At 39.4% G+C, this 14,622-nt stretch overlaps 1 protein-coding gene across 1 annotated transcript in view; it reads left to right on the plus strand.

The window, feature by feature from the left end:
* Window positions 1-14,622, plus strand: part of Slc30a7 (solute carrier family 30 member 7) — a 68,753-nt gene that overhangs the window by 23,454 nt on the left and 30,677 nt on the right. Inside the window, exons 7-8 of the mRNA XM_027395563.2 lie at window positions 3,077-3,127; window positions 6,010-6,145. Of these exons, the coding sequence (XP_027251364.1) occupies window positions 3,077-3,127; window positions 6,010-6,145 (187 nt within the window). The remainder of the gene's footprint in view (window positions 1-3,076; window positions 3,128-6,009; window positions 6,146-14,622) is intronic.

A 14,622-nucleotide genomic window follows, 5' to 3' on the forward strand; every position in this document is an offset into this window, starting at 1 on the left:
AGATTAGAGCACAGATACTACCGTCATGACAACTTGAAGTGTACAGTACAGTGTCAGCTATAATTGCTCCAGAGTTGTCCAGCTCTCTGGGCCTTATGCAGAAATAAATATAACTTAACCTTTTCACCCTCCGACAATTACTTCTCCATCTCCAACCTCCAGCACCTGGAAACGGCCAAGCTCCTCTCTGTTCTATGAGTTTGACTCCTCCAGCGTCCTCATGTAACCGGTAGCTGGTGTTGATCATTCTGTTTTACTCACTTCACATGTCTGCTGAATTCATCCATGTTGTCCTGAATTGCAGCTTTCTCTTTTAGAAGGAGGAAGGATAACCCCATACATCCGCTGGGCACATTTAGGTTGCTTCCATGTCTTCAGTGTGCAAAGTCATGTTGCAGTGAATGGAGGCACACCTGGATCTTGGGGTCTGGGTTCCAGATCCTTTGGTTGTGTGCCCAGAACTAATACTGGTGCTCATGTTGTAACCACATACCACTCTTTGTAGTGACTGTACCAGTTTACATTCCTCCTAACAGTGTATAAGGGCCCCCCTTTTCTCCACACACAATACTTTTTTTTTTAATAGCCATGAGTCTTCCTAACAATTTCCTTGAAATTTTTATTGGAATTTCCTTGCTGAGTACTGGTGTTAAATTTCTTTTTCTATACCAATGGGCCATTTTCCAGTCTGACAGATACTTTCCTTTGAGTTGTTTGAGTAGACACAGGTGGATCCCTGAAGCTCGTTAGCCAGACAGTCTAGCTGAGTAGATGGGCTTAGGTTTTAATAAAAGTATGTATTTTGGAAGTTTGAGGAAAACTTACTCAAAAATTACTCAGGCTCATTTTGTCCGTTAACACATGGCATTATAATCATTATCATAAGTGCTCAATATATACTAGACATATTCTAAGAACTTTATTTGTGTTACTTTTATAATTTTCTCATAATCTATCAAAGGAGATAATAGCTGTTGTCCCCATTAACTGAGACACAAACAAAACACAGTAAATAATAAATGAAGAAGCTAGGATTTCTGACCAGTGAGATGGCTCAGTATGTAAGGGGTGCTTGCTGTCAAGCCTGATGACCTGAGTTCAAACCCATCTGGTGAAAGAGGAGAACAACTCCCTCAGGCTGTTTTCTCATTGCCACATGTGTGATGCTTGCACACATGTAAATGAATGAATGAATAAATGAATAAATAAAAAGCTAGGATTTGCTGGGCAGTGGTGGTGCACACCTTTAATCCCAGCACTTGGGAGGCAGAGGCAGGCGGATCTCTATGAGTTCAGACCAGCCTGGTCTACAAGAGCGAATTCCAGGACATCCTCCAAAGCCACAGAGAAACCCTGTCTCGAAAAAACCAAAAAACCAAAATACAAAAAACAAACAACCAAAAAAAAAAACCTTGTATTTGAACATCTAATCGTATGGTGGGGTATGTAAGAAAATGGGCCTCAATTTCATTTTGCCCATGACCCTTGTCCATCTCACTGAGCTTCTATTTACTGGAACACAACACTATGAGGGAGCTATGTTGTTTTTAAAGCTCTTAAGCCAGTGGTGCAGAAATCGGGAGCTGCTTCTCTCTAGGGCATCATGTCTGCTGCAGTAGCCCAGTGGCTCCTCTGCAGTTCCCACGTTGACATTCCCATGAACCTGAAAGAGGCTTAAGTCTTTTACATCTTATCCACAACTTGCCACAGTGCAGCACACCCAACTCAAGGAACTGAGGAAACAGCTAAGTTGTAGACCCAAGAGGCAAAAGAAACAAGTTTAGAGAGTAACTAGCCTGACAGCTTCTGCCACAGATACCATGCAACCAAGAGGACTTTCAAAGTTAACTTAGTTGGAGTTGGTTTTTATAACCGTGTCATCAGACTATCCCGTTCAAAGTACTGACATCAGAAATGACTTTTCGAGAGATGCTTCGTACATGTAGAAAGGTGATTTGTCAGGAGCTGTCGGTAGGATTTCTGGCAGCTTCGTCTTTCAGGAGAGTGCATGGAACATAGTGTGCCACCTCTTGCTTCTGTCTTGGTTGCATTATTGCCCAGCACTATCCCAGTGTGGTTCACTGATACAATGCTCAGCCAACTGCGAGCCAGTGACTACTCAGTCGCCATGCTTCACATTCATGAAGCTTGTCTGGTCTTCTTTTAAACAAATGCTGCCCACCTTTTACCATTTACTTATCTTTTTGTTTCATTGCAAAACTGATGAATAGTCTCTGATATATTTAAGAATAGAAGTTATAATAGTTTTATCTTTTCATCATAAAGAGAATTTTATTTTAATTTCTGTAAAGGAATTTTATTAAGGGAATAAACACCCTCCCACCGTTAACATACTAAACATGTCACTGCTCTAAAATTTGGACATTGTTTTTCTTATTATGCTTGGCAGAACATGTGATTATGTCACATATGTTGTCCGTTTTCCATCTCACCCTTTCCCACAAAATACATTAATACCTTAGCAATGAACCTGTATGCCTTCTCAGTTAGTACTCGATTATTGAAGAGGCTCAACTAAAATCCTTTGTGGCTCACCTGCAGCTCTGTGGCACACAGCCTTTCTGTCTTTTGAGACTGCAGGGCACATCTGTGGCAATAACTTTGATTTTGCCCCTGCAGGTCACATGATAAAGGGCAAGATTTTAGTAAAGTGACTATCTTCTGTGGAGAAAGTGGCACAGTCATGCAGATGCTACTGAAAGCTGATGTTTCACAGTTTCATTACCTTGCTGTCAGTTCTAACTTTCATTCATGGACCTCTTCAAACTTTATTAGTACAATATTGGTATATTTTGTAATATTTTGAATTTCTTATGATGTTTATTTATAGTACAGTAATTTCCAGAATATTCTATGCCCTTGTTACATTTCAAAATTGCCCTCACTAAATTCACTTGTATTTGATTACTTGGTTAAGTTAAAAAATAATTTTGTAGTTCTGGTATAACTGTATACTCCACCTCCATCATACACTTCAGCAAAAACGACTTTCAGTTGCAAATATTTGGATCATGAATGGAAGAGATGTTTAAAATAACGACTTAATTCTCCACAGATGGCCCATCCTTCAAAGAAACAACAGGACCCAGCAGACAGATTTTACAAGGTATGACAAGCAATTGTGTGTTTCTTGATTTCATGGAACTGACTTCTTAGTTCTCAGTTGTCCAGAGTTCTCCTTTTAGAAAAATTAGAACTTGATTGTAGTCAGAGGTTTCTCTCCCACCTGCCAGTTCCAAAATAAACCACTCAGAAGCTTAATATTACTTATAAATGTTTGACCAGTGGCTTGGGCTTATTATTAGCTAGCTCTTTCATTTAAATTAACCCATATTGGGGACTGGAGAGATGGCTCAGTGGTTAAGAGCTCTGGCTGCTCTTCCAGAGGTCCTGAGTTCAATTCCCAGCAACCACATGATGATGGCTCACCACCATCCATCAAGATCTGGTGCCCCCTTCTGGCCTACTTGCAGGCAGAACACTGTGTCTATAATAAATAAATCTTTAAAAAAAATTAACCCATATTTTTTATCTATGTTTTGGCACATGGTTTGTGGCTTGTTACTTTATTTTACATGTCTTGCTTCATTGGTGGCTGGCTGGCATCCCTGACTCCACACTTCTTTATCTTCCTCATCAGTTTGATAGTACCTCCTAACCTTATTCTGCCTCTCCATTGACCAAACAGCTTTATTATCAACCAATGAGAACGACACATATTCATAGGATACAGGATCCCACAGCACTTGGTAATCATATTTGAAATGTTATTCCTCCTAGGAAATGTGTGTGTGGACAAACACATGCACACACACACACACACACACACACACACACACACACACAATGTTGGGTATATTAGCAATATTTGTCACGTGACTGTTTTCTTGGATCTAATTAAAAAACAAAAAGCTAGAAATTGGAAAAGCCTGCTAGAGGTAAGTACTAGGCCTGACTACAGTGACTCCGGTCTGTTTGCTTTCCTAGGATTATGACCATTTTTCCAAGAATAATGTTCAGAATGTTCTTAAGATGCCGGACACTTTAATGTTAATTCTACTTGAGTCTAGTTTTTGCAGTGGCTTTAGATCCAGCCTCTCCTGCATGTGTTTTCCTCAACTGTTTCTTGGTCTAATTCTTACTTTTTGTGTTTCTCCATTGGGAAAATTTATTTTCAAAGGGCTCAGGCTACCTTCTAGTCACCAACTTTCCATTTACAGAATAAATGGAACTGCTTTAAAAACGGTCTTTTCGCATCTTTGATGCAACTGTATCAAGTTCTATCATTAGCTTTGATAATAATTTATATTTAGTAATGAAAAATCATTTTAATGTCTTTTGTAAAAGCTATAATGAAAATGGATTTCTGTTCTGAAATACATGAGTTTGAGGCTCTCAAGACAGCCAGGAGGAAGCTGAAGGGCAGCTGTGGCTGCCTGGTTAAAAACTCTCCTGGCCAGCTGCTCTCAGGACATGAGCACCTGGGGCTAATGCGGTTTTCACCTGCTTGCTCATCCTCAGTACCAGGTTTAGAGGTATTAGACCATTGGTGTGTTACAAGTCTTGCATGGTTTCAATTTCATATGAGTTAAACATGCTTTATATGTGTCTTTAGTGATTTGTTTTCATGAATAGTTACAATAAAATAGAGTTGTTAATGATGCGTGCTGATAAAACCCATTTTCTGCCTAGGAAATTATATGTTGGCAGGGACTTTCCTTAGGACAACCTTAGGAGAAGCAAGAACAAATTATTTCCCCCCTTTTTTCATTGTTCAGAACTATTTTTTTTTCTGTTACTACCAGAACACTAATGAAAGAATATAAAAGCTTAAAATGATGTTATCACATGTACACACACATCCACACACAGGTGTAAACATTTCTGCAGAGTAGTCTGCACAGATGAAAAGGAATGGGGGGTGTGAGGACGGGGTGCCATGTGCTGTGCCTGTTGTAAACTATACAAAAGACCATGAACTGTGTTTTCCCAGCAAACATTAAGATTTAAAAGGACTCAGTGGTCAGAGTTTAAGCTGCTACAAAATTTCCTTTAGTTTAAATCTGCATGTATTTACCTTTTATTGCTCAGGGAGTCCAGAACAAATCTCTAAGCTGGTTACAGTCTGCCATGTAGAGCCAGTCGTTAAGGAGCTGAAGGAAGACTTAACAGGTTTTTTTCTGAGCAAAGCACACTTAAGTTTAATGACTGTTTTGCTGTGTGGTGAGTTTTGCTCATTAAGGATTTACATGTTGAGTGAGTTATTGTCTTAGGTATTTTTAGAAAGAATTGTATATGCAATTTCTGTCTTGAAATTTTTATGGTGTTCCAGGCAAATGTCACTTATCTTAATAGTGTGTTTGAGTTCTTAAACAGCTAACCAGTGACCTACTTAGTACTTAATAGTAAAGGTTCAATATATATTTTCTAGTCATTTAAAACTATTCAGATACCTGCTTTTTCCCCCCACAGTGTATTTGAGCATAGTAACAAATTTAGGTAGTGAAAACCTTTTAGATAATTAATATCCGATTAAGTAGTATCAGGACCCAGATGAAATTTTAAGGCAATATTTTTAATCGCCAGCAGAGGGCATTGTGTGTACATGTTTTCAAAATTAACTTTCTTAACTTTTTTTTTCCCCACCTGATACCCTTTTCTTCCCTGAGCAAATTTTTTAAACTTTGTCCTTTTTAAAGTAAAGATGAATGTCATAAACAGTGTTTAAAATTAATTTTCTCTATTCTTTCATTTGTACTGTTCTATTAAGATCAGGTAAAATAATAATCTACCAGTTAGATGTTTAAAGCGGTGATTGTGAAAACAGTTATGTCAGTTCGTAAGTACTCTGCTGTGCAGTACTAAGCAGTCAGTACTCCTCTTGGTTTTTCTTACTGATATGTAATGTTTTATGAATGAAATTTTGAGCAGAGTCCCAAGGAATATTCCTATGTCACAGTTTTAATTTCGATGATGCTTTCTTTCTAGGTGTATTTTTACACATTCTAGCAGATACACTTGGGAGTATTGGTGTAATTGCCTCTGCCATCATGATGCAAAATTTTGGGTTGATGATAGCAGATCCTATCTGTTCGATTCTTATAGCCATTCTTATAGTTGTAAGGTAAGTGGCATACCGTGTTATTATCTGTTACTAAAATGGGAGGGAGGCAACTCAACACTACTTGATTAGAGAGCTACAGTCAGATTATCATGTGGGTTTTTCTTTGGTCTTTAAAGAAATTCCTGTCCAGATTCTCTTTTTATCTTCATATTTTCATGCACTTTCCATTTATATCTTGCCTGGAGTTTTAACATTTCCTTTTGTTTTTTTTGACACTCAAGCCTTTGATCATAATTCAAATCTTAAATCATACACTGTATCTATAGAAACTATTGGTAATATAAACTGCATTAACTAGAATATTATAGTTTATATCTAGATATGACAATGTCAAACTCTAGTATCAGCATTGCCTTTGCTAGAACTACCTTGGATTATGCAATTTCGTTTTTCTTTTTCTCACCTACCATGGTGCTAGGGCCTCGTAAAGACATTGTATGTAGGGATATTCAGTCTCAGTGACTATTTGCTGTAGTGTGTTGTTCAGCTGATTTGATTGTCATCTCAGACCCTTTGTCCTAAAACATAGTTTATTGTTGGCTTCATTTTTTATTTAAAAAATAGAAATAGTGTTCTTTTTATCTTGCAGCATTCATTTTTACAGTTTGTATAATGTGCCTCAGTTGGAGGGTTATCGTTTCTATGTATCTACTTTCTCCTAATGAAAATGAAGACTGATGAGAAGTGAGACTGTGATGGTTGTTTATAACGCAGAGTTGACTAGGATCCATGTAAAAGATTGCAGTGCTAAAGTTAGAAATGGTTGTTTTTCTATTTCTACCCTAAAGATAGAATATTTATTTTAAACATGCAGATTATTCTTTAATTGTTTGCACATGGAAGCAGGTGGTGTATGGAAGCCTTTTAAAGCTCAAAATGCCTTTCCTCAGCTTTGGAGGTCTTAACCAAACTCTCTTCTGCTAGTATAGATGGGACAAACTCCCGACAGATCTGTGACATCTACAACAACCCCTGTCTTGTTGGTGGTGCCTTGGGTGGCATTTTGCTTTATTGTGTGTTATAGTCTTCGTTACTCCACTTGGTTTTTTAAGTTTCTGATCTTAGTTTTCCCTCTGCTCTGTCTCCACATGTCACCCGCATTCTGCCATGGTTTGCTTGGAAAACCATGATGGCCTCTTTGTCCTCCCTGTTGTCTCCACTTTTCATCCTGTAATGACATTTCTTTGATGAGGATTATGTGACATATTGCAATTATCTTCCTTTTTTTCCTTCTCCAACTCTTCATTTCAGAAATTCAAGATCCACAAGTCCCCTGATACTGTTTAATCCTCTTAGCCTCTCTCTCTCTCTCCCCCTCCCTCCTAACCCACCTCAATTCACTCTCTTCTCCTGTGACAGTCACATACTTTCACTTTCCTAAATACATTATGAACTTTCTGCTTTCCCATTCATATTTCCTCTCTCTAGACTCTTCATGCATTTAATGATATGCCCTTTCCCTCAGCCATATGGCAACTCCACATCCTTCCTATGAAGCTTAAATCAAATAGCCCCTCTTCTAGAACCAGTTCCTGATTTGTCCCCCTAGCTGTGGGAAGTCCTTCCTTGTAGTGACTTCTCCCAAAGTTTCCTTCCAAGGCATTACCACACTGTCCAAAGTGTCACTTATGTGTCTCTGCAGCTCTCTGAGGGCAAACTAATGTCTTATTACTTTGAAGTGATCATATAATTCTCCTGGCAAAGAAATTGGCACACTTCAGAGTTGAGTCAGAACAACTTAGGCTTTTACACCCTAAACAGTTACATTTCCTAGCTAGGCTGTGGTGGTGCACACCTTTAAACCCAGGACTCTGGAGACAGAGACAGGCGGATCTTGGTGAGTTTGAGGGCAACTTGGTCTACAGAGCGAGTTCCAGGACAGCCAGGGCTGTTACACAGAGAAACCCTGTCTCAAAAAATAAACAAACAAACAAAACAAAACAAAAAAGAAAAGTTGTATTTCCTAACTCCAAACTGGAAATTCTTTCTTTGTTATGTTTTTATTCATTTATTCTACAAATAAAAGTCAGTAATAATGTTCTTATTTAGTCTACAAACAAAAGTCAATAATAAAAAAATTCATATATTCATATAACAAACTGATCTTGTCACAATGTCCAAATACATTTTTTTAAATCTTTATAATGCATCTTCAGCTAGTAGCTCTGAGATCCCTACTCTTTTGATCTTAGCACAGGGGAGAGAAAAATCAAACCAATAGATTGATACTCTGGTATGAAATGAGTATTCATTGTACAGAACTAAGGGAGGATGTCAGGTAGTCACTGTCACCTGGGGTTGAATGATAAGGTAAGTCTGCAACTTAATGTCACCAAGAGATTTCCAGCCTAGGGACCAGCTGATAAAAAAAAAAAAAAAAAAAAAAAAAAAAAAAGCTGCATGGTTAAAAACAGCTACCCTAAAGGAGGCCAGTGTGACTGAAACACAGGGAGTAAAAGGAGAGTGGTTTGCAATGAAATTGAAAAAGTATACCAGGGAAAATTACAGGGCTCTGAGGTTGGATTTGATTTCAAGCGCAGTAGGAAATCATGAGTGACCCTTGGTCCACATGTTTTGTTTTGTGGTGCTGGGGATGAAACCAAAGCCTGTACATGCTAGGCAAGCACCCATCATCGCTCATCTAGATCCTCTTGCCCTAATTTGTATTTTTTAAATTTACTTTTTATGTGTGAGTATTTTACCTGCATGTATGTCTGTGTACCATGTGTATGCCTGGTGCCTTCTGGAGGTCTGAAGATTTTGTAGGATCCTCTGGAACCGTAATTTTAGATAGTAGTGAGCTGCCAGATAGGTGCTAGGAACTGAGCAACAAATAATACTAGCCACAGAGCCATTTCTCCAGCCTCCTGATTTGAATTTTTAAAAATAGCTGTTAGCTGGGCATGGTGGCCTCCTTAATCTCAGCACATAGGAGGCAGAGGCAGACAGATCTCTGTGACTTTGAGGTCAGCTTGGTTTATATAGCAAATTCCAAGCCAACCAGGGCTACACAGTGAGCGCCTGCCTCTAATAAAGTAATTAATTGAGTAAAATAAGGTAAGTAAAGATAAAAAGAGACTTTTGAATGAAGCTGAGGTTGTAAGGAGTACAGGCAACAAACAAGTCGAGGAGTTGTGATAATGGACTAGGGGAGAGGCCATAATAGGTGGTTCTAATCTAGCAATGGAGAGACCTGGATAAAGCCAGGAAATGGGGTAGAACTAGTGAGATTTGCTCATGGATATGGATGTGTGGTCAGGATTAAGCAAATGGGGTTCAGGCAATGCTTAGAGCCATGGCAGTGCATAGCGATCTTACCCTGGATGGATGTAGGTATTGTCTCTGAGGAGACTTGAAGAAGAGTGGTGTTTGGCTCCCCCCTTTGGAAGGGCACTGTAGATCAGGGGCTGTGTCTGCTCTTTGCTGGTTTGAGATGCTGTGTTAGTTACTCACTCGGAGGGTCCCTCCCAGTAGGCAGTGGGTGTGTAGGTACAGGATTGCTGTCATCACTCGGTTTACACAGAGGGGAGTTTAAAATCTCAGAATAGTGGTCAGCTGGCAGCAGTCCCTCCACTCCTCCCTGGAAACGCCTCCATGGCTCTTCCCTCCTGAAACTGCTTTAGCATCAGTTCCCTTTTCAGTATAGTGCTGCAAGCAGCCTCACTCAGCCAATTAGTACAACTCCTTTTTATTTTTGTTTCTGTCTTACTCTTTGATTTCCAAAAACTTTCAGTGTCTGTATAATTGGCATACTGAAAAAAACAAAGGAAGGCAACCTAATTATAATATGGCTCATTACTAAAATGTATGCTGTGTCTATTGAAATGTGTTGTAGACAGTGGATAACTTCAGTATTTCTGAGGGCCATTCAGCAAATGCTGCAGTACCTACTTAGCTGGGCAGTTGATCTCATAGCAAATACCTTACCTCCATGGGGGAGCCAGGAAAGCAAATGGGTGTACAAGTAGATAATAAGACATGCACAGTAGGGTGCAGCAAGGCAGGAGGAGAGACATGAGCACACTCCTCTAGAGGCCTTCCGAAGAAAGTGTTTTCAAAAGGAAGAAATAATCAACCCCATCAAATGCTCTTGGGATGATTGGTCACTTAACACCAGACTGCAGAGAGTGGTGAGAATGAAAGTCTAGCATCAAGAGGCTCTGTGTGTGTGTGTGTGTGTGTGTGTGTGTGTGTGTGTGTGTGTGTGTGTGTGTGTGGGGGGTGGGGTGGGGTAGCCATAGTCAACTGCCTTTCAAAGCCTTTCACTATAAAGGGGAAACATGATTGCCTGGCAGCACCCAGGATCCACTTTGAGGTTTGTGGTCATGAATTCAGTATAAAAACAACTAGAACGGGTGTATGTTTCCTCTAGTCTTATTTAGCTACTTAGTACAAGTTATAGAATGATATGAAGGATTGGGTTTAATAAGTGTGCAGTTTTGTCAAACAAGAGTGCTACTGTGATGGGGGCTAGGTAGAAATTATAATAGGGGGAAATTAACTGAATGTTTCAGCCATGCTCTGGAGTAGGCCCCTTGCTCTGGAGTCATTAACTAGTACAAATCGTGTGTGTGTGTGTGTGTGTGTGTGTGTGTGTGTGTGTGTGTGTGTGTGTGTGTGTATGAGTGAATGCGTGTGCCCACTCTCATGCAGGTAGAGCATTGATACAAATAAAATAAAAATAGTGTGACTTTGTTAAAATCAAGATATGAGGTCTAAGACATTCAGCAAGGTGGAGGAAAAGAGCACTGTATAGAGGCCAAAGAATGGATTGTCCATGTGGATACTTAAGCCAGGAATAATGAAAGAAAGAATACAAGTGACAGGTAAAAAGCCACTTATTCAACTCTTTAGTGACTGAAGGGGAATGACCAAGAATCCTGCCCCTGGTTAGACGATGGAATTATTTGATGGGCCTGGCATTCAAGGGAGGTGTGGTTTGTGTGGTGGGAGGGTGTGGGGTAAACAGAGAACTAAAAGTAGAAATAATAAGCAAGAAGGCCCCCCCACCCCATTTTCCCATAAGCCTACCTAAGAAATTCTAAACTTCGTGACTACTTAGTATTGTCTGTCCTCTAAAACCCTTGGTTGGATGCGGAAGAAGGCCACACTCAGCAGTCAGGGTATAAGTCTATTGCACTCACAGACTTACTTCCTAGTGTAATATTGAGCCTGAAGATACTGGGCATGGTGACAGCACCTGGGATCCTAGCACCTGGGAGGCCAAGGGAGTAGACCTCAAGTTTAAGGACAGTGTGGGTTAGACAATAAGACCTTGTCTCGAGGAGCGGAAGTATTTCTTTCCTACCTCTTACATGTTTTCTGTTTTCTGTGCCGTTTTGTCCGGGTAAAATGTGCTTTGGAAACCTATGCTGCTCTTTCTCATCTAAGTAGACAAAGTTTTCCCTTCAACAGTGAAAGTCGTTTCCCACAATTGGTAGTTTTCTCTCCGCATTGTCTGACACAAACAAAGGGTAGTAAGAATTTTTGGGTAGAACTGGTTTGTGCTGTGATAAATTTTGTTTCCCAGTGAAAACCAGGGCTTGGAGCGGAGCAGGAAAGAAAGACTGTATTTCCTGGAAATTTGCCTCAGTGAGGTTTATAGTGGTTTGCTACCTTCTCCCATGAGTAAAGCTGGAATTGAAAGGAAGTAGAAAGCCGAATAAATGATTTGTGTCATTGCAAGCTATAAATGATGCCATTGACTTTGTTTGGTTGTGTTAACCTCTTAAATAAAAAGGAGTCCCTTTTGCTTGATGAAAATATATAACAGGACACAGCAGTGTGCGTTATTGCAGGTATATTTGAAGCCTTGCTAGAGTGTTTTTAAATCAGGTTTTTGAAGTTTACCAGTTAGCATCTTTATTGTGCTTTGTACTTACTTTAAAAAAAAAAAAAAGTCATGTAGATGTACAGATAAAAGCTGTATAGCTGAAAGAATGTCCTCTGCTTTGCATAAGAAGTTTTTAAATAATACACTTATTTCTTAGCAGGTTGAAGGAAAAATACTCCAGTTTTCAAGGCAAGTTTTAGAGGCTGTAGATTGACAAGCCATGGTCATAACTAGAGGCAAGAAATAGGAAGGCTGTGCATGAAGAAAAAAAATTATGCAGGTGCCATTCTGTTGTAAGTGACCACAAGCATTGTTCATACATAAATGGTTTGTCCGTTGCTCCAGTTTTGGTAAATTGTAATTGATTCTAATTATTTGTGGTTTATAATAAGCCAATAGAACACACAAGAAGCTAATCTATCTTCATATAGTCATATATGAGAAATTGTAGGCATTTTATCTTTTTCAGAAATGTTTTTGGGTGTTCCCTAACAATTTCCGTTGTGGTTTGCCTTTCAAGTGGCTACATTTACTATTCTTTAGGCAGCGTGAGATAGAAGAAAACAGTCTATTGGTATTTTAACTGCTGCTTGTATAAGTTCTCATGTTGTGAAACTAAAGGAATTGGGACACTGTTACCCAGGAGTTACATTTTTAATCATATCTAAATTGTATCTAAAGCCACCATGCTGAGAGATAGATTAACTAGTCAGCCTACTACCCTTTGTCAACTAGCATTCTGGGAAAGGTCCCAGTACCATAAGGCATCTGTTTAGGGTAATAAGCATTTCTCACCTATGCATCCAGAATGTCCTGGGCCTGTGTTGTTGGGAACTAAGTTGTCCTCACTCCAGTCATGTGTGTTCAGTGGCTCAGATGAAGAACCCTAATTGGGAAATACTGGCAGAGAGGGTCTTTGGAGAGATGAAAGAAAATAAATGACTCAGGAATGATAAAAATGAATTTTCAGTTTAAGATTCTACTATTTAATCCTATCATTTACAAACATCCAGTAGTTTTTATTGGACCACTTTTTCTTAGGTTCTGAGGACACTATATAGAGTACAAATTCAGTCAGAGTTTGTCATTGTCAATAAACCATGATGAGCATATTTAGAAATTTGTGACTTAAACAAACTCACTATTCATTTCCATTTTTTTCTCTGCACACCTAAACACACGCACACACACACACACAGGCACACACACAGAGATCATATATATTCCTCAATTGTTAGTGTATGTAAAGGGTTTCAACTACCGTTTTCATGAATTGGCTATGTCAGGATAGGATTATGTCCTGGCCAGCGAAGAGGGAGCAGGGTTTTGGTTAATTGGATCATAGTACAGGAGTGAGTTTTGTTTACATTTGATGGTCACCGGATTTTTCTTTTAAAGAATATTGCTAGCTCAATTACCATATTCACCATCAGAGGTTAATGTACATTCCTACTACAAATCCTAGATCGCACATACCTTTGTGTTTTTTTCCAAGGGGAAAATGGCGGTTTCTGGTTTTTTTTTTGTTTTGTTTTTTTTTCCCCACACAGCCAATTAATGCCTTAAGACACAACCAGTTTGTAGGTTAGGAGTCACTGTAATTCCTCATCTGTCAAGTGTGTGTTCTTTACTGAGGGAAGTAGGCACCAGGCCACAAATCTAAAATGGATATTGTGTGCAAACTGAAAAGGGGAGAAGGGTCCAGTCTTCCCCAGTGAGCTTTCAGTCATCCATTTCCTGTTCAAGCCTCACACACATCATATTTTTTTCCTTCTGTCCTAAAGTCATGTCACATGGATACAGCTGCATACCCATACATACCACAAAAGAAAAAAAAAAAGCAAAAACATATATATGCCCTAGTGCCTGGATGTTAAGTGCCACCTGAAGAAAGGTCCATGTGGTAAAGGCTTGGTGTTGATAGGAGAACAATTGGGAGGTGGTGGCACCTTTTAAAGGTACAGTCTGGTGAGGGTGTATGTCACTGGGTGTATGTCCTTGGAGGAGGTAGTGAGACTCCAGCCCTTTCTCCTGGGCTTTGCTCTCTGGCTTTCTATGAAGAGAGTAGTTTTGCTCTCCATCCCTGCTGTGGGCCTGAAAACTATGAATCAGCCCGTAACAGCTGTCAGCCAAAATAACCATTTTCTCTTTATCATTTGGTTGTCTCAGTATACAGTGATGAAAGGTTGATCTACATAAGAGAGTTCAATATATTAAGTAGACATTTCAGAAAGTTTCTAAACACATGGATACCTTATTGATGCTTCCAATAAATCTTTCTATCAAAATGCTCTGTTATCTGCCTCTTGCCTGTTTTTCAAGCTACAGTTGTTTTCCATAGTCTTTCCCACGTATGATATTACACTTTAGCTTGTTGTTTATGGGAGACACTCTGCACTTGGTTACCTTCGTTGTGCCTTTGTGCACAGTATCCTGATCTGGGATTCCTTTCTTCCTCCTATTTCCTGTCAGTCCCAAGATTTTCCAAAGCTCAGCTCTGATGTGCATACTTCTGAAGCTTCTCTGCCCCCATTCCTAACTACCTAACACCTGAATGTAGCATCCTCGTTTTCCCAAACAGTGGTGCTGTGTAGCAGTGTGTCAGTAGATAGACCCTATAGCTAAGGATTGGGAGGCTTGGGTT

This window comes from Cricetulus griseus (assembly GCF_003668045.3).
Source record: "Cricetulus griseus strain 17A/GY chromosome 1 unlocalized genomic scaffold, alternate assembly CriGri-PICRH-1.0 chr1_0, whole genome shotgun sequence".
Classification (NCBI taxonomy): domain Eukaryota; kingdom Metazoa; phylum Chordata; class Mammalia; order Rodentia; family Cricetidae; genus Cricetulus; species Cricetulus griseus.